Consider the following 15,741-nt stretch of genomic DNA (forward strand, 5'->3'; position numbering starts at 1 on the left):
GGGGGTTGTGGCGGTGGCTGAGTGATGCTGCCCTCTCCATCCGGCTCGGTGTCCTCCCTAGGTCATGGCAACAAGTGACAGCACTGGTTGCCAGGAGCTGGGTGGGATGCCGGCCAGAGTGTCCCAGGTTGCTAAGAGCTAAGCAGGGAGATGTGTTTGGCCCTTACATATTCTGCCCCCCCGACTCTTAGCAACCTGGGACACCTTGGCTAAAAAGAGGGCAGCAGGCACACTGCAAACATTGCATGCGGCCCCCCCATGTGACCCCATGTGACATGTGAGAGATGCTGTCTAAGCCAATAGCCTCAGGGACAGCCCTGGATGACAATACCTCCTGAAGTAGACTCAGTTTCTCCAACTCCCATTGATGATCAAGGATTAAGCTGTCACTCCTTGGCCTCCAGCCTGCAAGGTTCTCTTCACCCCGTACATATGCCACAGATGTGTCCAGTACACGTCTGCGTCTCCTCTGCATCCCTAGGGAGCCATCATAGAATAATAAACAACATATATATTCATAGACTAGTTATTAGATGGGCTGGTTGAGATGAAGGGAGCTTATACACAAAAGGGAGAACAATTCTTGTTGCCATAGCAAACTGTTTCCAGTGATATTTGAGATCATGAAAATTGGAATCTGATGGGTTGCTGTGTTCAATAAAACACTTCAAATTACTTTTTTTATATCAGGCTACTTTTTTTTATCTCTCAATATATGACAAATGATCCTAGAGAGTAGAAAAACAGCTCAGATATGAAATCATGCTAGTTCCTTAGCCTCAATGAAACAGTCATTTGCACTTCAAACCAATAGCCAATCAACTCCAAAAATAACCTTCCAACCATCAACTTATAATTATATATTAATATTGATATTTTTTTATCAGAATGCGATGGTCTTTAACAACAACCATTATGTGTGACATACTATCATTCTTAATTAAACAAGATTACTTATATAAGTGTAATGTTTAATATTTATAAACAGGTAAAGGATACCTGGACATGTATGTAACAAGACTATACACCCTCTTCCTCCCCAGCTCTGCAGCAATACACTACGGAGCTCATGAATTAACGTTCTGCCCAGCATATAGCTGGACGAATAACATTCGCAAAGCATTCCTGCCACTAGATGGAGCTGAGGAGCATAGGGTTAAAGGGTCCTAGTGACTAAAGTTAGACTAGCTAAGGTCAAACAGCTGCCTCTTTGTGTGAAGGTAACAGGAAAAACTGAGAATTTAATGATATGTTTGTTAAAAATAAAACATTTTATGAGACTGCTGTAGCTGCTAGTGTGTTGAGCAGGTATAATTTAACAAGAATAAGAGTAGTAATAAAAAGTAACCACTCACCAGGACTGCTGGCCTCTACAACTCGGCAAAGACTGAGCTCATAAACGCCTGTCACGCGGTTACTGTACAAAAAGGAAATCTCTGCTGTCATTTAAATTACAGACATCATTTCTCAATAGGTGTCATCTGTCAGGCTTTAATAGAATTGTACAGCCTAAAATAAACTGTAGCTCTAGAAGCATACCCACAAACGTTCTCTACCGTAGTTTCTTCTCTTAATTTCTGATATTGTCCCTACAAAAAACTTCACTTAACTCATGGCCATCCCATATCTTCCACTCTTCTCACCAGCCTCGCTTCTTCTGAGAAACTCTCTTCTAATGCCCTCCAGCACTCTCTAACCAAGTGCACCCCTAAAACCCACCTCTACAGGCAAGCATATGATCTGAGATAAATGATTCTTCTCCATCAACGATCAATCTTCCATGCAGTAGAATTTAGGATTCTTCTAAACAGCAGAAAACAAGACCCGTGGCCAGACTGTCAATCTGGTAATTTAAGAGAAGGGCTAGTGCATTTAGAAGGGTTGGTATGATATCTGGTGCGCTGCTCAGCTGCAAACAGACTGAGGTAAAGAAATGTATGTCATAATAATAGGTTTACAAAGCCCTGGCCTTGTACTAAAAAGAAAAGAGAAATATTTTATGTGTCTGGGCACCTTTTCAGGCCCAGTCTGGCACTGATGGTGTCAGGAATGTATGTTCAATTAAACGCTAAAGAACTCTAATATTGTGAACTCACCTCTCAGAAGCTCGCAGGCTTCCTGCACCGAATAGGTTTCGAATTGAGCGACAAGCTGGCAGTTTGGCATCTCGAGAATAAAAGACCATACAGAAGTCTTTGGTGATTATAGCTGGCTGAGTGCAATTCTCCAGCTGTGGAAAAAAATATACATTTTTAGGACCGGCTAAATGCACTGTAGATTTTTAATCAAAAGAGCTACCATATGATCCAATGGTAACCTATCTTACAATTATGAAACACATCCATTAATACAGTCATATTGCAATTTGACTTTTGCATGGAACCAAGGTGCTCATGCCTGTTTTAAGTGTATCCAGGTGTCAATGTACCATTTTATGAGCCCCAAAAACTATAACTAGTTGTATGTATAGTAGTTATACAGTAAATGTGGAGGCAAAAACTGCTCCCTGAACACCTTTGGGAATCTAACTTACACGTGACCAACACCGTTTTTGACCCTACTGAGGGCCCTCATAAACAGATTTTTTGGTAACTACTAATTAAAGAGGTGTGGCTTAGTGTTGTCTATATATTTATTTGAGGCTGATGATATATACCATAATCTATGCAGCACACACATGTACTGTGATGCTGATATTGGTATCCCAAGTCTCACCTCTACATAAGCAGACAGCGTCATATATATCTTCTCTCTATAAGGAGTGACACGATTCAGCAGTATAGAGTTGTGCATAGAGCTGTCCCATGCCACTTCAAAATGATAGAATGTCCTGCCGTGATAGGAAATCATTTAATATACATGACATACATACATATATATATACATATCTCATATACACATAAGGCACAGACATTACACTGGGAACTTCACACCACACCAGCACCAGTCTCTGTTTACTATAATGTGTATACATTTTGTATCACCATGTTAGAGGTATTCACACCGATATAGTTGGTCACATTAACCAATCAGTTTCCGTGTTGTGTTTTTCATTACAAAGCAGAAAATGAATAGTGAAGTCTAGTTGGTTTTTAAGTGTAACATTCGTAGCTTATATTGCAGTCATCACATATTCAGCCTCAATAGTGTTATCTCCCCTCAAAAATCACCTCCTTCCTTTAAGCCATTCTCTATTGTTAAGACTAAAATTAACTTCTGGAAAACTCATATTTTAATTAATTAATTTACTAATACTTTAAAGCATATGCCTTAAAACAATTCCGAAAATTTTAAAAGTGTGTAATGCTGCCCGTAATCTGGTTATGACAGAATTTCAGTCATCCATTGACTCTGCCATGGTGGGTGACACTAAAGTATGGTGCATACTGTGCTGCCTTTAAGTACTTTTTTCAGTAATTGGTGCTCACCATTCCTGAAGGGTTAAATCCTGACCCGCCTGACTATAGCAAGCAATACTCAGAATGGATGTATCACGTGTAGATATTGGGCCAACTATGTGTTGCTTAACCCAAATTTGGTGGTAAGCAAAGCTCCAGATTAAGGGGGTTTGTACATTAGGAAAGGATAAGAATATATAATTTAACATTTCATAATGGATACAGCCATGCTGTGGGGTAATAGAGCTATGTTAAACTGATTTATAGTAAACAGAGATTTAAGCAGAATACTGCTATTCAGACTACACCAAACAGGTATTACACACTGATCAACAAATATCTATAGTGTATATTGATACACACACTAAAATCAGCTTATGGTGGCCTTTGGTCCACAATATTTGAGAAAGTCCCGGATAAGCTATAGAATGTTCTTTGGAGGAAAAGCCCATCTGGGGTGGAGCTTAGAAAGCCAAGGGTTATACGCTTTCAGGTTCAAAATATAGTATATACATTTCTGCTGTAAGGACCATAGGTATTATTAACTGTACAATTCTACAAAGAAGGCCTTAGATTTGTACTCAGCACTGGAAAGCATACAGAGGGCTGGTGTATAAAAAAAACATTATTTGTTCTTCGTCTAGCTCAGGCTTGAAAGCTAGCACCCGTCTGTCAGCTATGGACAACAGCTCCATTTTTTCTGAGTTTCATTTTATTCAATAAGTTTAATGGACTGCTACTGAATGTGTATCAATATACAACAATAGTACTTCACAATAGTAAAACAGTAACTAGTAAAACAGCAAAAGAGGAGGAAGGAAAGAAGAGGGGAGATGAGGGATAGATTAGAGAAGCCGGGAAAACACAAGGTATAGAGGGGCCAGATCATGACCTGATTGAGGATTAGAAGGAGACAAAAGTGATGAAAATGTGGATGACAACAATGCATCAGATTGAGGTACAAAAAACAAGAGATGAGATGTATGGGAATATAGGGGAAATTATAGATGTCTAGGCCTAAGTAAGGTGAAAACCAAAACATTATTTCCTCCAGCGGTGGAATAGTAAAATAAACTCTAAGGTGAGTAGCATAGCACTGTTACAACTAGGAATGAAGACAAGCAACTATACACAGATTATGCAGTGACAGATTCATTATACTCCAGAAAACATCTAGTCAGTCAACAAGCATTGTGGAAATAGGGAATATGAACAAGAATGTAAGCACTGAAGGTAGAGAAGAGACAGACAATGGGAACAAGGGCAGAATAACTGAAGTGAGTACCTGGTGCCCAGCACGGAGTGGCTGCTGAAGGTAGGAGCCCCAAATATAGAGTGAGAGAGTGTGAGTGACAGTACAAATCAATGGTGGGGCATGGGAGGGTCATGTAATGCAATGCATGGAGGGAGAAGAATCACAGCTGACAGAACCCAGAAGATTTAAGCCTAGCATGCTACCAGGGACCACTGACATAACTGAGACAGTACATTAAAGCAACATTCGGCTGTCTGAGAATTCACTAGGATTTAATGACATTACTTCTATGCTTCAATTCCAGTGATTTCACATGGGTAGCTATTATAAAATAGGCCATCCGCAGTGAATAAAAATATATTTTAAAATGAATTATGTATAAGCACCACTGAACTTTAAGTTATTTGTGAATGGTGCTACAATTCATACACGATGTGCAATAATCTGGAAGTGTCTCTGTTGTTAAGAGATTTGCCGATCTATGAACAGCTTTTTTTAAAACAATCACTTTATTGTCAATATTTTAACAACAGAGATTGGCTGTCAAGCAATGGGATAGGCAGCTTAAAGGAAAACTATGACATGAGTGATTTCCACTCACCTCATAGTTCTAAGCCGACCTGTGACAATGAGACTGTCACAGGTCGGCTCTGTAGATCGGGAGGTGAGAGAACACATACCGGGTTCCCTCAACAGTAACCTTATTACTCGATTATCCACTGCCCTGCCCCAAAAACTAATATGTGGTAATAACAAACATCAGTTCTTGCAATGTTTCTTGGTATCCTCAAAAAGGCAAATCAGATATACTGTACAAAATACAACTGTAGCATTATTATCTTTCCACCTATGGATGAGTCTGCTACTCTTCAGCATCTAGTGTCCATTAATCTGCACACCGTCCTGGTTCTCCTCTGATTACACGTACAGATGTTACATGTTGCTCACCATTCATGTTGTTCTCCATCCAAAATGTGCTACACTCATGAGAAGTCTAAAGTTCCTGTCATGTAACTGCCTGTCCTCAGCCAGTGACATCTGGCATGTAACTTCCCCAAAATTTGCTTGATTTTTGGGATTTTTGGCTGCTGTTTTTAATCTCAGTTTATAAAGTGTGACAACTTTTATAAAACAAAGAGAATAAATAGAAAAAAAGTGCTGAAAGCAATTAACATGTGCAGGGATGCCTTCTCTCACCCATGTTATTTGCTATCTCATTGGAAAAAACAGGATATAAATGGCATTTTCCTTGGTTATTCAGAGCACAACCTTGATGCTTACGTAGATGATATACTCTTCTTCATATGGCACCCAGAGACACCCCTTCCAGTTTTTGGGAAGTATCACTGCTTATTCAAATCTAAGATCTATATGGGTAAATTCAAGAGTTTGAACAAAAATACTTCTACAGAGAGAGATAAAATTTTAGAAACCAACTTTCCATTGCAATGGAAAAATAAAAAATACCTGCCCTAAAGCATCAGGGCATCCACATAACCTCTAATATCACCCCACTCTAGAAAAGACTTGAAGGCCACCTTGACTCAATATACTTCCCAGCATACTGTTCTACAGGGAAATGTTACTACTAAATTTCAAACTGTATTTGTACTTCTTCATCTATCAGGAAACAAACCCAGGATCATATTGTGATCCATACCTAAATGTGGCCAAGGTCACTTTGGACTGCCTCACATCTAAATATGCTGTCTAGACTTTAGACTGCTTGTTTCATAGTTCCCAGAAAAAGATGGGTTTCAATTGAACTAGAGCTCAGCAAATGCTCATTATTATTTGGCACAGAATTTTACATATCAACCTTGGCCCTTAACTACTCACAGTACTGCCTCTAGAAAAGCTGCACATTACATTTTCATTCTTCTCTTTATTGCTCATCAGGATCTCCATTGTTTCCTCTGAGGAAGGATGATCACGCCATCAGGCATTGGACCACTGAACCACAGAAGGTCTTTGTTGATTGTTACTTCTCATTGCTCTGAGATGATGTAAGGAGGGAACGCACCTTTTGGACTACTGAAGGATACATTCAACCAAAGAAATGAATGCGCTTAAACAGTGATTTTATTCTGTGGACCCTCCAAATACACTGTGTGCCCCTCATCTACAAAAGTTTGCTTAACCTTGAATATCCTGGGTTTCACAGATACTTGATAGAAAGGGAAAGGGTGTTTTGTTACAAACTAACAGACAAAAGTATAATATCCTCTCATTAACTCATTGTCCTTGATAAGTTCTGCACCAGGCCAAATGTTGTAAAGGCTGTGGCTTACCCTGCTCCTTCCACCTCCTATGGTTGGACCATACATTTTTCCTATTGGAACCTTGTCTATAGATGTTTTAAAATATATTATCAGGCTAGATTACCCATGTTTCTGCAGAATGACATGGTGAGGACAAGGGAACTCTGATAGGCATAGTGCATTTTGGATAAGAGGTCAAGGTAAAGCAGACACACAGCATGATCTAGAGTTCTAGTTCATAAACTGTGCAGAGCTGGACCTTTGTGTTAGGTTGGTGGACATTATATGCTAAAGACTCAATTGCAGGTGGTGAGATAATTATGCTATAGTTTAATTGGGTGTATCTGGACTTTTTGAGCATAGTTTCTGCGGGAACCATAGATAAGTATTGATTTCTGGTGATCTCCTAGCAATCTGTGTTCATATTTACTGAAGTAATAATGCAGGGTAACCAGTGAATCCTTTTAAAGGGAAAGTATAGTGGATTTGTATGTATTTTATTTAATTAAGTATTTTATCCAGTCAGCAGGTAGATCTCTAGGCTCCAATGACTCCTTGCTCTTTCTTCCAATCATCAGTTGTTTACAGAGATTAATAGCTCAGGGTGAAATCTACACATAGAACTTTATAAGTCAGAGCAATTGCTCATTCCTTAGAGGGTTCAGTCTAAGGTTTGATTGACAGACAGGAAATCTGAAAAAGGAATTTTTTTTCTGTGGTCTCACCCACAGAGCTCTAGGAATTCTTTGTCAGTAGTAAATGTTTATTCGTAAAACAAATAGTGTATATTGATTGAGATTTTAGGTGGCATAATTAAACAACTTTGTGGGCTATTTTAAAGCATCTACACACACATATATATGGTTATCTGCTGTTGTTACCGATGGCTGTGCATATATACACACATTTTGATGGGAACCTGTTTTTCAAATTATCATGTTCTATGAGGATCATCTTATTTTTATTGACTTAAGATGGACTGCTTAGGATGGTTCCTGTGTTCAACAACTATTGAGTTTCAAAAGACACATTGCTCCCTTATTGATGAAATGACAAAATATTGTTGCATAGCTATAAATTATAATTTTTCTCCTCCATTATGCATGCATTAGGCCAGGTACTCATGGACATTAGGTGTTATATCCTAACAGCCCATCAAATGAGGGCATCACTGATTTCCCATATTAGTGACTGCCGCATCATAGACATCAAGTGAAATTGTTTGAACATGGTCTTATGTAATTTAGTTTCAACCAACAAATGCTTATATACTCTAGTTACAACTAATACATGCTCAAATTGGAACTAACCTATTAGCGTTTGATGAGCATTTCAGACACCTTTTAGAAGAATTTTACTGTGTTCGGTTTCATCATTCCCTTTCAGTCATAAAAAATAAACTACTTCCTAATATCCACAATTCTTCTCTTACTGCAAACATTGCTAGTGGGTCACCTTAATGGTTATTCAACTAGTGATTTTCCACGGAAATCTGCAATGGCAGCTTCAATATGTTTGTCACAATAGGATTGCTTTTTTGCATTTACAAGCATTTCTAAACACAAAGCTTATGAAATGCTTGGCTAAACCCAGGAAAAGTATATGTATATCTAAAAAGCATTTAGCAGAACATTAATGGAAACCTATACTGGTTTCCCTATACTAGATTATACTATAGGAGAATAACCTGGCTGTCATGCTGATCCAATAATTTAATTTATTTTACCTTACTGCTCACTAGTTCTGCGTTAATTACTCATTACTCAGAAAATGTTAAAATCAGAGACAGCAGGCCAACTAGCATTTTCAGAAAATGATCAGCAATTGAAGCCCCCATGAGTTTTCTCAGTGCGGGTTTCCTTTATTTTTAAAGCCCATGAGTACCATGCCTTACTTGTCAATGGTTATACATATCTTCCTATATGATAAAAGGAGCATTTGCTAGGACCAGGGGAGGGGTAAAAGGATCAGATTAGTAAAAGTGGGGACATAACTTCTGGGTAAGAAGGATGTAATTCATGAACTGCATAACCTGATGTAATGGTGGAACAGAAAAAAAAGATTAACAGCCAGTGGAGGGTGGTACAGAGGGAAGAAGAAGACCAGGGCAGAAAGGACAGTATAAGGAAAAAGGGGTTAAGCTGAACAGCAGTTTGAGGAATGATTAAAAAAAATAAAATACCTAGGTGTGTCAGAATCAAGAAACTGCCTGAAACACAAATAATGAGACATTAGCGTTTCCATAAGGGCATGGAAAACCTCAGCCCCCAAAGTCCCCAACACATTCATCCAAAGATCTTCAGCTCAGCCAATGGACACGTCTTAGTAAATATATTGTTATTATTGTCTCCCTTATTTGATCCCTAAGGGAAGCATATGAACCTCATTCTAGTGAGGTGCTTAAGTGAGGTTAAGAGCTGCCAAGATGGGGAATTTTTTAGGCTACATGAATTAAAAGGAAATATACAGGATTACAAATGACAGGTGTGCGAGTGTGAGAGGAGTGAAAAGTATAGAATGGAATATAAAGAAGTGATGGTCTGTGGGGAAGAAGTTAGAGATTATGTGAACATGACAGAGGATAGGCTGTGAGTCAGGCTTAGAATGACAGGGACCACTGGGGGACAAGGGGAATTGTTATAATGGATAAGGTAGTTGGAAGGTACAAGAACAATTCTCTGGGAGGGTGAAGGTCCTAAAGATTGTGCCTAGGGTTAGGTGGACATATGAGGGAGCAAAGGGAGATCAGGTGAGGGAAGCTCATGCTCAAGTTTCTTCTTTTCATTTGTAACAAAGAGAGAAAAATCATACACATTCTTTCCATAGACTAAAAATCATACACATTCTTTCCATAGACTAAGTCTTATCAAATTATCATGTTATACATGCTAACAGTCCACACTCAATCCTCTCATAACATACTAATCCATCTGTAGCCATCTGCAGCCTCCATATGTCCAAGAGACTACTTACCGGTCACCTCCCTCTGGGGGGCGATACCCTGCAGACAGGATGTTTAAGGACAGGATGTTGGGGTCAATTAGAGACTCATCAGCCTCTGGTGTATTCCTGATTCTCCCTGTGATAAAACAGGAATGTTTTTGTTGTTCAAGATATACTGCAATTTGAACATAATTTGTAATATTATGGAGCCACTAAACTCTATATTCTCATATTAACCAACTGCTTAGGACATATTATGGTTTTAATTATATAACACTGAGCAATATTTTAGAAGACTAGTGAAGAAACACAAATCTCTTCAGTAGAGTCAAATGTGTACCCCAGTAAAAGAAATGTTATGAATGCATTACCATGGGAATACCATGCATGAGACGCCTTTACATATTATTGCTGCATGTCTGAGGCTTTTGGTTCCCTGTGCTGCTCAAAATAGTCCTTAGCAAAGTAGCCCCATCACCTTTTATGAGGTGGCTACTACAAATTTAGTGATTTCCAGGGCTGAAGTCAGTCTGGCTGGATTATAGTTGGCATTTATCTGGTTAATTCCAGGTGTCTGACATTGACTGTTCTTACCTGGATTGAGTGTGACTCTGCTGTATTGTGGGACAGCCAATGAGGGACACTGTAAGTGTATGTACGGTACAGCAGCCAATCACGGTGTTTCTCTCAATCAGTGGTGCATGCTGGGATAGGGTACATATACTGGAGGTAATTGCCATGTGCTCAGTCGAGTTCAGTTCGGGACCAGCCATGGATTAGTAAAGGCCTGGATGCTGTCCAGCTACCCGCCAGGCATGGCCAGAGGCCTGGGGGTGGGTAGAGGCTTGAGTACAGGAAGAGTTTCCCTAGTTATGGAGCAGGCCTGTGCTGTTGTCAGAGGAGGAGAACCAGGGAAGCTGATGGCCACTGGAGGTGTCTGGAACATAGAGGACACCTCAGGAGCAAGTCAGGTGTTTCTACCTGTGAGGATTTGTGCTTATTGCCTGCTCATCTGCTACTCAAATGACTTTTTACTACACTACAAAGGGATCTACACTGAGATGCTAAAAGGTCTGGTGAGTCTGGAGTCTGTCTGTACTACCTTGGATATCTAGAATCCCTATACCATCTCTCCCAGTGGGAAGATGTGAATAAAGGTTATTCAGCATTATACTACTGGAGTGGATATCAGCTTTGTGGGCACTAGAAGAGGGCAGTTAAATGCTATTGGGGCAGCTGAAGAAAAAAAAACTCCTAGACAACTAGTGATGACCTGGGTTATTTTGGCGGCTCCTTGGGGGGTGAGCGCTATAGCATCAATACATTAAATAATATATTCAAAACTGTGAAGTATTTATCATTGTGGTCTGTTTACCTACCTATACCAAATTATATATTCTCTCTTGTAATGTTATCATTTTTTTGTGTGTATGTAAAAGTCAATTTAAAAATCTGCACTTCAGCAACCTCACCAAGGTTTAGTAATGAACACACCCCAGTCTATTGACTGGGCAATCAAGAAGCAGCAGCCCACTGATTAGGTCATACCTGTGCTCTCTTCAACTGCCAGCATGTTCAGTGTCTGCACATGTGTATTACAGTAGAGCCTAATTGGCTGCACAACTGTTTTTAAATCCTCCAATAGTTTACCTTTATTGTTAGATTCTGTGAGGTGTATAGGAGGAGAAAATTGAATATTTTATGTATACTATATAGGAGACTTACTATATAGGAGATATGTAAATGACAAAATCTCATACAGACAAAACTAAAAATGCCATACTGGGAAAATACGGATCAGCAGAAGGTTTTGCAGGTAAAATATTAATGTGTGTCATACTAACCAGCCCTCTGATCCCAGCAATAGTTGGGACTTCAACAACCTCTACAAACTTACTGTATCATTATTCATCGTAGGATATTACTATTTCCAGGAAGTGGATACCTACCTACTACCAATTCCCGCACTTCCTGCCATTTCAGTTCTGCTCCTGCTTCATGCACAAGTGTTACTGAAATGCGCCTTTGGATGCCCTGCATTAGACAACATTTGTTTTAAAAAGGATATCAAAGGAATAATATCTAATTCAGATCAAAAATCTGGAAGGACAGATTACCTGATGCAGAAGGAATGTACCATGACAAGGTAAGCCAACACCATGATCTACTGCTACAGGTATATAGCTGCAAAAAAGAATGATAAGGTGTTATTGTGTAGCACTTCACTGGGTGGGTTCACCATGGATTTCCTGGCATGCTGAAAACCTAGAGTACCAGACAAAACCATTTTTTCTTTCTATCTCTTTACAGTATAAAAGGGTTAGAACTGCTATCATGTTTTATTGATATTTGCTCTATTAGAGAGATTTACCCTCACTTCCTGCACTGCTGGCAACAGTTTCACCAGACAGGAAGTGAGGGCAACTCTCCAACAGGGATATAGACATAAATAAAAAAAATCTGACAGGGGTTCTAGCTGTCCTCAAGCCTACTAAAAAAACTTTTCTAATTCTGTGTGTGTTGCTGTTTTTTCCCTAGCAGGGCAGTACGTGAGGGTAAATCTCTGTAAAGGAACCACAAATAGCAGTAAACACCTCACTTGGGTAACCCTTCCCCACTCTATCCAAAACTAAGATTTGGCTGGACATACATTGAAAAAAATCCTTATCTATGGGCTCACAGACAACAGTAAAAACCTGACAGAGGTTCTCACCCTTTCCCACTCTACCAAGAACAGTGCTAGAGAGACCTTTTCTGTACTTTTTGGCCTGATGAAACCAGGAGAAGTAAATACAAATTTCCCCAATAGAGGCATAAAGTAAAACAGAAAGAACTCACAGAGGTGCTAACCTATCCCTACTCTATTAAACACATTAGAAAAAGGAGAGAGAAATCTAAAAAGTGGAAGAAAATTATGTTGTTGGCATACGTTTTAAGATACATATAAGTGCATTCATTCAATCACTGGTAATGAAAAATATCTGTTTTTAGCTACTAGTTGGCATTTTTGGCTAAACATAAGAAATATAAAAGGAACTCACTCTCCATTTGCCTCCAGTTCACAGATTTGGAAGTATGCCATTAGATCATACTTGGAGTGGAATTGACCAGTACTGGGAACACGTTGCCTAGTTAACTTAGTGGCAGGAACTGAAAGAGAAAATCATAATTACCAAGGGGAAAAAAAATCTGATATGGATAATAAGGCAATAAATCCCATTGACTGGGGAAAATAATGGATATATCCTTCATGCTGATCAAGAACAAGCATTAGAAAGAACGGTCTTCAAAATCCGTCCAGTTCTGTGAGTGTCTCCCATTAATAAATGTCGGGATGAACCTGTTCTGGGGCAATGGAGGAAAGAATACATTGAGGGCCTGTGTTGTTGGGCTTCAGGCTTGAGTCCATGGCATACATTTTGACTTCAGTTTGAGATGCCTCTGGAATCTTTCAGAAATCATTGATGGGCTCATTTAACCTGAAGTTGAAGTCCTTCTGACTTGCATTTCACCTGCTTCAAGTAGGTTTTGCTTTCCCCCAGACTTGTAAGGGGAAAAAAACCCGCTAGAAGTAAACAAAAGTCTGCCAACACAAGCCCTTAAGCAATTGATTTTAAGAAATCCTAGACATAAATATCACACCCTTTATAGTATTAAAATGCACTATTACAAATTACAGATAAGTTGTAAAGCAAAGAACCAGTGACACATGCATCTCACTTCATATTACAATCCAAATCTCAAGAAGCACATAAAGGCTTATTCCATGAAGAAGCACAAAGTGCAATGGTGATGTACATAATGCAGTAAGCCCTAGTATCCAATAAAATCTCAGTTTAAGGAAGTCAATACAACAAAACGCCAAATGATTTTTTTTGGTTGCTGCACTTTACACAATGTTCTTTGGCTTATCAAATTATTCAAACCCAATGAACTCATTAGAAGACTTTCCTATAATTATATTTGATCCAGAATAATAAACAAGAGCTTAGTGATGTGTTGTTTACAACCAGAGCAAACCTGTGCTGCGTAAAACATACAAAACCTGAACACTGCCATGTTTCATATCATTGTGATAACAGGTCGAATCATTAAACAAAATCCCTGCCAGGATGTCATTCCATTTAATGGAAGGAATGATGAATGAAACTAAACTATATAAATAATCTCGTAAGAACAACTGGAATACATAGAATTCCTTGCTGTTTTAATTTTTTCCACAAGACTATATAGTGATTTCATGTAAAGGTAGGTTATCGATCAACAGTATATCTGCAAGTTATAAAAGGCAAATCTATATACTATACTGTGACTTCTAATCAAATAAATATGTGCTCCTACCCTATTAATTAACCAAAATAACAGCTGCAAGTGCTATTTAGTGATATATCACTCATAACATAGGTTTCTTACTCAGTGCACTGCGCTCACCCAGTGACAAAACACCCCACCTAACATATAACAATACAAAAATCATACATTTCCAAACCCAAAACTATTGTAAATATATTGTGTATAAAAGTCCAATGTACACATAAATATGTGATGTGTATATGTCCAATGTCCACCATGTACAATGTGCTCCCCAATCTGTGGCAAAATTCCAACGCTGTGAACTTCATAAAAAGAGCCCCTTGTGCTTGTAGAGCAGCTCAATTGCAAACAGTGTGTTCACACCGCATTCCACACCACCCTCACCAGAACAAAGATGGACCATATAAGATAAATGGTCATTAGCATTCAGTTATACTCCTGCAGCATCAATCCAGGTCCACAACAAGTTATTAATAGTATCCGATGTTCAACTATAAATCAGGTTTCTCCCTTTAAGTTGCAGTATTTCTATTTCTTCCTTTAAGCTGCACCTGATTTATAGGTGAACATCAGATAATCATAATTGTTGTATCTACATATAATGGTTGGTTTTGTTTTAGGAAGATTGGAAAAAAATCAAGAGGCACTGTATGCAGCACATGCACAGTATACACAGTACGGACTAAATGAGGGAAAGATGCATCAAACACTATCACAGCGAGACCAAAGTGAGTAAATGACCTTATAGGGCTCCACACGCACCAGGTCTCTGTGCCTTCATTACAGCACCAGTCATCCTTAACAGCGAAGGCTCTTGTTGTGGTTGTTCCTTTAGTGTGTTTAAAAGAGTGCTACCTATATGTTCTTCATCTGCAGACAGCACTGGAACCAGTGAACTCAGCATATGAAATGTGGAATGCAGGGCTGGGGGAAGAAATGGAGTGTGCAGGCCTAGGAATTGTACCAGTTAGGGTACCATAGGAGGAAGCCAGTAGTCAGGTGTAAAATCAGAGATTTTTTTAGATCAGTAAATAGAAAACACCAGTAAACAGAAAAGAAGAAGTAAAAGAAGATATACAGTAGATAAGAAACAAAAAAAAAATAGAATTGATTTGTTAAAACATAATTAGGAAATATACATATTGACTACAATTGTCTAGCCCTATACTGCATGCATTTAAAAAATTTTTTATGCAGAAATGGTTGGAATCATAGATAACCTAAATTGTTTTAGTTCTTGAGATCATTCTTGCTGACTGCCCTATCACAACAAAATGTAAATGCCAATGATCTGCAACTACTGTATATGTATTCCTAAGGTGTATAGTGCTAAAATACGTTAGGTAGTTGCCTATAACTGCTAAAATTCAACTAGGAGACATTCAAGGCATGGATGTGGGTGTGACAGACTTAGAATAGTAAGCTAGAGTTTCATCATCACAAGCAAATAATAATGTGGCTACTGTTCAATATTTTTGATCAATCCTTCACAATGTGAAAAAAATAAAATAAAAATATTTATATATATATATATATATATACACACACACACACACACACAAATCATTTT

At 38.7% G+C, this 15,741-nt stretch overlaps 1 protein-coding gene across 7 annotated transcripts in view; it reads right to left on the reverse strand.

The window, feature by feature from the left end:
• KIF1A (kinesin family member 1A) overlaps positions 1 to 15,741 on the reverse strand; it is a 136,942-nt gene that overhangs the window by 15,458 nt on the left and 105,743 nt on the right. For 2 of the 7 annotated variants that reach the window (XM_018567907.1, XM_018567904.1), the window contains exons 33-41: positions 12,899 to 13,007; positions 11,975 to 12,041; positions 11,807 to 11,891; positions 9,888 to 9,993; positions 9,097 to 9,123; positions 2,716 to 2,830; positions 2,097 to 2,230; positions 1,356 to 1,417; positions 332 to 477 (exon numbers count right to left, since the gene is read on the reverse strand). In XM_018567907.1, coding sequence (XP_018423409.1) covers positions 332 to 477; positions 1,356 to 1,417; positions 2,097 to 2,230; positions 2,716 to 2,830; positions 9,097 to 9,123; positions 9,888 to 9,993; positions 11,807 to 11,891; positions 11,975 to 12,041; positions 12,899 to 13,007 — 851 coding nt within the window. Of the gene's footprint in view, positions 1 to 331; positions 478 to 1,355; positions 1,418 to 2,096; positions 2,231 to 2,715; positions 2,831 to 4,683; positions 4,708 to 9,096; positions 9,124 to 9,887; positions 9,994 to 11,806; positions 11,892 to 11,974; positions 12,042 to 12,898; positions 13,008 to 15,741 lie in introns of all 7 variants that reach the window. The other 5 variants (XM_018567909.1, XM_018567906.1, XM_018567903.1 and 2 more) reach the window with 4 other exon arrangements.

The sequence above is a fragment of the Nanorana parkeri genome, unplaced genomic scaffold, assembly GCF_000935625.1.
Source record: "Nanorana parkeri isolate BGI_ZX_2015 unplaced genomic scaffold, ASM93562v1 scaffold1114, whole genome shotgun sequence".
NCBI classification, from domain to species: domain Eukaryota; kingdom Metazoa; phylum Chordata; class Amphibia; order Anura; family Dicroglossidae; genus Nanorana; species Nanorana parkeri.